This window comes from Centroberyx affinis, unplaced genomic scaffold (assembly GCF_046629955.1).
Source record: "Centroberyx affinis isolate AG114_WGS23_722 - 3 ecotype Tasmania unplaced genomic scaffold, CSIRO-AGI_Caff_v1 ptg000521l_1, whole genome shotgun sequence".
In the NCBI taxonomy this organism is placed as follows: domain Eukaryota; kingdom Metazoa; phylum Chordata; class Actinopteri; order Beryciformes; family Berycidae; genus Centroberyx; species Centroberyx affinis.
The window spans coordinates 141,358-150,000 of NW_027279170.1; the positions used below are offsets into that span (position 1 = coordinate 141,358).

Below are 8,643 nucleotides of genomic sequence, written 5' to 3' on the forward strand. Positions count from 1 at the left end.
TGTGCCCCTTGTCCTCCAGACTCTCTCTCCCACTTTCTGGCTGGTGCTATCTGGTGTCTAGCCAGAGGGCAATCCGAAGAGCCTGTTTGTATCCATAATGTTAGTCCCATCCAAACCTGAGCAGCTGTTGAGAGACTTAGCTCCTCACCCAGCACTTAGCAGAAGTGGAACACACTGGTTGTTGAGCTGTTCCCTAATACCCCTATGATTCATACTTGTTCTGTTCGCTTTCCCAGAATGCAACACTGCGTGCCTGACTGTGCTGAGGTCCTTGCCCCCGCTGACATTGAATCAGTGGATTACTCATCCCTCCACTGGGGCGACATACCGCATTGTGTGTGTGCATGTATTTGTGTGTGTGTAAGGCTGCTTACTGTTGATTGCTCAAACAGTAATGGCTTGTTTTTCAGCCACTAGAACCAGCAGCAGCAGATACAGCGCTGCCATTCTTATAGAACTACGACGATTTCTGGCGTTCAGCATTTGTATTATTCAGTAGTTCAGTGTTTCAAGTGTTAAACACCCAAGCAGGATTCCTTATTTCATACTCCAAAGTCCATGATGCTGCCCCAATGAGGCATGGTTATTGCAGGGCATAAGGTCAGTACTGTGTAAGCAAGTGCGGTAATGTGTGTGTGTGTGTGTGTGTGTGTGTGTGTGAGAGAGAGAGAGAGGGAGAGAGAGGGAGGTTTGATCCCAGAGCAGTTATTACCAGTCCTACAGCACATTAGTTTTTTGTCCTGGTCCCCTCACAGGTCCATGTTTGGACGCCCTTGACACATTCCCTTGCCCAGTGTGTTTTTTGATTAGCAGCGTCGCATGAAAACTGCCCCGGTCACTGGACGGGCTCCACTGTGGAATTTGTCAGCTCCTATCTAATCAGGTTTTCTCATTCTGTGTGAAGTTAACCATTCATCAACCACGTTGCCGATGACGAACGTGTGGGCCTATAGCATGAGCTCCCTGGGACTTCATGGTGCAAGTTATGGCCTTTACACCTTCTACTTTACAGTCTCCTTTGCTCAGCGCTGTGTTGGGAGAATAGAGTATTATGAGGCTGAGGTGTTTACATTGTGACGCATGTCACTGCCCTCAGGACATATGTTGCTCCACTTTGAACATCTTATGTGTAGTTAATGGCGCAGTGCTTTTGACATTAATGGGCAGTGAAATTGGCTTGGCGTGACATGTCGATATGGCATGACCAAGGCCTAGGTTCAAAATTCTGTCAAAGTCGTCTTTTATTTTTGCAATTGTTTTGCCTGCCTGCCTCGCTGTGACATCTGTACACTAGGGAAATTACTGCAATATTACTGGTGTGGAAAAAAGGAAATTAAAGAAACTACCAATAAATTAAAATACAGAGACCAGACAGAAAATATCTGTAGAAATCTAAGATAAAAGCAGCTCCGTCTGCTCTGTGACTATAAAAAAAATTAAGAACACTTTCTTTGAAGTAGACTGAGTGAGTAAATCCAGCGGAAAGCTATGATTCCTTATGGATTTCACCTCATCCATGAAAGGGACGTATAGGAGCAGACAAGTTAGATCAGGGTTTTTAATTCAACTGAAGGTGTTCCTAACATTTTGTGCACTCTGTGTCCTCATATAAGACATTTTGTTGGTTGGGTGTATTGTGGTTGTTGTGTTGTCAGGTTTGGTCGGTGGTCTGTATTCAAACCAGTTGGAAGGAAAGCCAACACAGTGTCCTGTCCTGTTTGCCACAGAGTGTGAAATGAAGAGTTTGCTAGCTATGTGGATGGAGAGGTGTGAAGAGGAACCCTGCCGACGGCAACAAACACCACAAATGCCACCATTTCCCCAGTTCACAGGGCCGGATAAAATCAGGTTGGCTGTAATGGCCTATCAGCTTGACTTTGTAAAGATTACAGAACATTGAAGGTGAAACGTGAGAGAAACAATGAGGTCATTGTGAGAGCGGACAATGAGCAACAGGTCAGTGATTTGAATGCTTGGAGTAAAGTTCATGACCTGTGGGCCCCCAGAGCCAGCACTGGGTCTAGACCCTGGTTTTCATGTATTTGTCCACCCAAACAAGCAGCTTCTCTATTTGTCTTCCTAATCTGTGCAGAGTCAGTGCTAAGTAGATAAACAGATAAATCTGATGTTTTTGTTAGACATTGGGAAAGAGCCTTGGTTCATATTTACATTTGTATGTCTGTGTATGCACTACACAGTCATACACTGACAGATTCACTGCATCATTACTACAACAACACCAGAAGGGTTGGGTCATCTTGGCCTCCCTGCTCTACCCCTCCTGTCCTCCTTCCTCCCTTCTAGTCCTCCCTTTTCTCCCCCCTTCCCTTCCAACTAATCCAACTCCAACTGTTCTACTAATGTGGACATTATGTAGAAGCAGGCCAGTTCTCAGAAGTCTGGTCCTCCCTTTCCTCCTCCAGCTATGACAACACACTACATTCTCTTCTGTCAACCCCTGGCCTACTCACACACACACTCTCTTACACACACACACACACACACATTCACGCAAGGTAAGGACACGGGTTTGGAAGAATCATTATATCGTATTCAGTCATTTACAAAAACACACAGTAACATACATCATGTGTAAACTAGTGTTGGCACCAGGCCTGCACTTCAGCAGAAAGTAAATGTTTTCAGCGTAACCATCAGTACTCAGTGGAATGAGAAACGCACATGCATGCAAACACCGGCAGACTTTTTTTTATGTTTGCATTTGAACCTAGCAAAAAGTGATATATTATACTGTGTCTGAAAGGCCTGTACAGTCATGTTATATAAGTTAATCTAAAACGTTATCCGCGCATAGTTCTAACATGACACATCGCCGCCCCCTTCCCCCTTTTTCTTTCTGGCTGCAGACTACCTGGCAAAGCACGGCCGTCTGAGTGAGCTGGAGGCCCGGAGGAAGTTCTGGCAGATCCTGTCGGCGGTGGAGTACTGTCACAACCGCAACATTGTCCACAGGGACCTGAAGGCCGAGAATCTTCTGCTGGATGGTCACATGAACATCAAGATAGCAGGTACCATAGCTATGCCGTACAGTAGGACACACATACACTACCAGTCAAAAGCTTGGACACACCACATTTTTCTCTATTTTTACTATTTTGCACATTTTAGAATAATAGTAAAGACATGAAAACTATGAAATAACACAAATGGAATCATGCAGTGATCAAAAAAGTGTCAAAACTATTACATAGGCATCAACTTCACTATTTATATTTGTCTAAAAAACAAATTTAAAGCATTTAAGCATAAGCCTTTAGATCAAAATGGCTTGAAGATTATGAAAAACATAGTACATTCAATCAGGTGTGTCCAAACTTTTGACTGGTAGTGTATAAAGTATATACTTTGATGCACATTCACATGCCTCCACATATACAAGATGCAAGACTTGTATATGTGGTGGAATATGTTGTACACAAAGTATTAAACCGTACAAAAAGTAATTAACAGCAAGTGAAAGTAACAGTGAACAGCAACAATTGTCTGACAACTGAAAGCTACAAGCTCTGTTATTGTGTCTGCATGGAATAATTTTGTTTTGATCCATTGCCTACTATGATCTCAGCGGCGGTGTAGTTCAGAAATGTCTTAACTACCTGCCCAGGCCATTGGCACAGTGTTGAGAAGTGGCCAGAGGCTGCTTGCTAGCTAGCTGCTGGCTGAGGGAGGCCAGTGCAGACGCAGACTCTGAGTGAGTCTCAAAAGCCTCTGACTGAATCTGAAGGCCCCAAAACCGGATTGTTGATCGGGGGAGATCAACAATCCTTCCCCAGTGACTCAGTGACAAAAAAAGAGGACAAAAAGAAGAAAAGAGTCAAAGGCAGAGATTTGAGACTAAGCCGGAGTTCTGTAGTACAAGCTTGAGAGAGCGATTATTAAGCAACTGGCATTTAGAGCTAGCTGGTGAGAATGTCATCCTACTGCTGTGTCCCAGAGTGGAGGGAGGGGCGGCTGGCTTTGCAGGGATTGAGGGCAAGTCATGGAAGAGCTTGGGTTTAATTGGGGGAGGAGAGGAGGTGGTGAAAGGCATTGGCTACTTTGGAGAAAGAGCTAAAGAGGAGACACAGGGCTGGCTTGCTTTGAAAGGGGGAAGGAAGAGAAGATAAGGAGAGGTGCATATTGGGATGGCAGGGATGCACTTTCCACGGGAGGTTTTCGTCATGGAACGACAGGCTGTTGGCTGCAGTGACATGGCTCTGAAAAAGGCCAAGGTTTATCTTAGAGGAGTGTAGGTGCAGGGAATGACGTCAAGAGGCCTGGTGCTTAGATTTAGGTACGTGAAGGCAGGGTGAGAAGGGTTGGGTGGTGAAGGGAGGGATATTGTTGTGATGTAATTGTCATTTGGAGATGGGCTGTTTGCCGTTGTGTCATTTGACTACAAAAAGAGGACAGGGTTTGCCATGGGGTAGAGGTGCAGAAGCGGTTTGATGTCCAAATGAGGTTTGGCAAACCCTGTGACGCAGGACATTTACCTTGTGACTCCCGGGTTTACCTTAGAGGGGTTGAGGGAATGCAGAGCCAGTGGCATAATATTTGAATGCCACAAAGTCTAAGCGTTCTGGCTTCAGGGGCCTAGTTAAGGGTAATTTATGCTTCTGCATCAAACCTACGACCACAGAGGCTGCCACCATAACTTACGTGCACCTCTCCAAAAATCTAACTGCGCGAAGGGCAAAGCAAGACCGCAAGAAATGTGATTGGCCCACTTCGTATCTACCTGTATCCAGTTGATGTCTGCCAATAGTGAAGACAACATGAAGCAGATCGAAGAGAGACTAGCTGAGGACGGCTGCAAATATATTCATTTGTAGGACAACTAATCTCTGAATTTTATAGACTACCTGATGTCACTGAATTCATGGTGAGAAATATCCCAGAACATGAGTTTCAGAGAATGTAAACACTACTACTTCTTCTGTCATTACTTCCGTGTTAACAAAGCGCGCCGCTGCCGTCTAGCAAAGCACGCCACTGCCGTCACCATCGCAGAACCATAAATGCTTTTACCAATTTGACATAGTGTAATTAATAATAAGTATGATTTGGCCTTTACAGTGTAGGCTCCAGGCAGAAATGGGCCCCCTGTCCCAGGACTTCACATTACAGTGGGGCTTCTTGCTTCAAAAATGTCCAACGAAATCATTGTTTAGGGCTCTGATAAATTTACTACCTTAGAAAAAAGTGAGAGATGAGCATCCCAGTAACCCTTCATACTCAACTTGGCCAACGTCCAGTGGCTTGTGTTTTTCTCTAAAGGCGAATTAGGCAGTTATGGACAGACCAAAAAGAATCATATGATGACTGATAGAGAACCAAGTGTTTCTCCTGTTCATCTTTCGTCGCTTTGTCCACCATGTCTCTGTGGCCGTTCCACGTTGACAACCTGGAGGTGTTATTACCCCAGCAGTAATTTTCACAAACATGTCTGACTCACAGCCAATTGTCCACGCAGCAGATTAGATTTGAAGCAGGAAACAATGAACAGAAGATTACCTGGCCTGTGATTAGAGAGACCTCTCTGGGGAGGATATCAGGAGATAGGTACATCCTGTACCTCTCAAACACCACACTCTCTTGACAGGTTTGGCTAATAGTAGGTTGGCGCCCCAAAAGTAGGACTAAACATTTCAGTTTTGTCCCCTACATTGGCTACAATATGCATTAAAGACATTCAAGTCATTTTAGATCAGCTAAAAGCAATCAGTCACCGAATCATGGTAAAAATGGATAGAAGATGGAACCACCATTTTTTTCCTAATTTGTGTTTAGTCTGTATTGGTGTTATTGATATACACTCACTGAGCACTTTATTAGGAACACCATACTAATACTGGCTAGGTATCAGCTTTCAGCTCAGTGTCAACCGGCTACCAAAGTGACATCCGCCTCAAGGTTCGACGTATTGTGCGTTCTGAGATGCTTTTCTGCTCACCACAGTTGTAAAGCGGTTATCTGAATTACTGAAGCCTTTCTGTCAGCTCCAACCAGTCTGGCCATTCTCCTCTGACCGCTCTCATCAACAAGGTGTTTCTGTTCCCAGAACTGCCGCTCACTGGATGTTTTTGTTTTTCGCACCATTCTGTGTAAACTCTAGAGACTGTTGTGTGTGAAAATCCCAGGAGATCAGCAGTTTCAGAAATACTCAAATCAGCCCGTCTGGCACCAACAACCATGCCACGGTCAAAGTCACTGAGATCACATTTTTTCCCCATTCTGATGTTTGATGTGAACATGAACTGAAGCTGCTGACCTGTATCTGCATGATCTTATGCATTGCACTGCTGCCACATGATTGGCTGATAGGATAATTGCATGAATAAGCAGGTGTACAGGTGTTCCTAATAAAGTGCTCGGTGAGTGTATAGTCCAACTTTCATACAGACTTTTAGACTGAGAGGTGTTCTTATACATCTTTGGCCTGGATTTTTTCCCTCTAGTCCAGTGACGCCTGCCTGCCTTCTAAAGGCCACCCCTGGTCGGCCGGTCTGTATGAAGCTCAGCCAGGCTGCGGTCAGTCAAAGAAAGGTCATGCTCATGGTGGCTGGAGAGGAGGGGAGAGGAGAAGAGAGGGGAGTCGAGGTAGCGGGGGGTGCCCTTTATATTTTCACTTCAAACAGCCCCTTTAAGCTTGAGCTGACAGAAAGACGGCGAGGGAAAGAGAGCGTGGAGAAAGGGTGTAGAAAAGAGGGGCGCTGTTGTTCGTTCAGAAGAGGGAAGGAGGCTGCGGCAATCCTTGTGCCTCAGCAGGCGAAGGCGTATTCCATGTACTGGAACGGGTCGAGTTCAAACCAGGCTCACAAACTCTGTCACATGCCTACAGTCGAATAAAGCAAGAACGGTTTAAAAAGTCTCAAAGGACAACCAAGCCTCAAATATGTCATACATTATCTCATAACCCGAAACCATTAACAGCCTTTTACGACTTAATTTGCTTTATGAGTTATCGGGACTTTTTGAGTTTTAAGCCGCGTGATGTCATTGGAAGGACACCAAACCCTCAAGGTGTTAAAGATCAATGAAATTATGTAGAAGCAAAATACAGTAAGTGGAGACAAACTCCTCAGTGAGGGATCCTGCTGGAGAAACAGTCTCTAATTTAATTTTTTATATACATGGAGGTGTATTGGGTTTTATAGCAATACAAATCAAAAGAAAGAAGAAGAAAGAATCAGTGAATCATTGAAATCTCCCTTTAATAAAAGAGGGAAAGACACTGAGGTGATGTGACCTGAGGCACAGGAGGGGGAAGACGAAGGGAGAGGAGAAAAGAAATAGGTGTGAAGGTGACAACAAGTGCGTGAGTGTGATTGGGGAAAGCTGGGGTGAATTCAGAGTGAGCGAAGAGAGAGTGAGTGAATCCAGGGCATCACGTTGTGAGCCACAGGCATAACTATGTCGATGCTCATACTTTCTTATTGGAAATGACGCGGTAACATTTTTGACTGCTGGTCACTGGCCTCCCACCGCAGTGGGACAATAGCTCTGCGGAGGGATAGTTAGGATACATTCTCCATATACACACACACACACACAAACATTTTTCTTTAAGCTGTGGCAGTGTATTCCACTGGGACATGTTTAGGCTAATATTATGCTAATACTCTTGTGCGCGACACACACACCCCGCCCATCCTGTGGAGCGGAGTAGCCTGCAGCGTGGTGGAGCGCTTGACGTCAACCAGTCTGCTCAGTATTCAGCTCCATGAAATGGGTCACAGCTTCTGACGATAAACCAACTGCACTGCTCCGCTCCGCTCTGCCTGCATCTCACATCTCACCTTCACAGCAGCATCGCACAGTAAACATACTTGTAATAAACCCCACTGTGGCGCGTCGCTCTACCCCCTACTTTACTTCACCTCACCTGCCACTATCTGCACTGCAGTACCTAATTGGATTAAAATTTTAACACCCTGATCACACACACACACAGGCACCCACTAGTTACTCCTCAATCGTTGTGTCTTTCCTGCGCTAATCTCCCAAACCCAATTCTTATCTGTGTTTTCCAGTGCACAATATTCCTTACCATTTTGTTTTGTTTCCAGTCACAATACGGCCTTCAATCTATATTCATCATCATCATCATCATCCTCATCCCTAAGACATCTTTGAGGTCAACCTGGGTTGCGTGGCTACTAGCTGTGTGTGTGTGTGTGTGTGTGTGTGTGTGTGTGTGCCTGTCTGTCTGAATATGTCCAGCCAGGTTAATATCAGTGACTCAAGAGTCCAGATGCCTCACTACTGACAGAAACCGAAAACAGATGTATGTGCATCAAATCTATATATGATTTTTTAATTGTAAATGAGCGTTTTGAAACAACAATTATCACTTAAAGGTGGTAATTGATACAATGCTCAAGGCAGATAAAGAGGACATTGCAGTAGCAGGTCAATTGGTGTATGTATGTAGATTCAGTTGGTTATAGATTGTTTGCAATTCATGGTGGTAAAGAGAAAAGTTGATGCAGAACAGAGCGAAGAAAAAGGAACTGGTTACACATTCTCTTTCTCTCTCTGTCTCTCTCGCTGCTGACTGTGTGTGTGTGTGTGTGTGTGTGTGTATGTATGTATGTGTGTGTGTCCCCACACCCCCTGTTATGTAAGCTAAATCTTTTTTTT

At 44.7% G+C, this 8,643-nt stretch overlaps 1 protein-coding gene across 1 annotated transcript in view; it reads left to right on the forward strand.

The window, feature by feature from the left end:
- The window catches only part of sik2b (salt-inducible kinase 2b), a 39,503-nt gene that overhangs the window by 11,903 nt on the left and 18,957 nt on the right, over positions 1 to 8,643 (forward strand). The window contains 1 exon segment of the mRNA XM_071517777.1: positions 2,868 to 3,029. Coding sequence (XP_071373878.1) covers positions 2,868 to 3,029 — 162 coding nt within the window.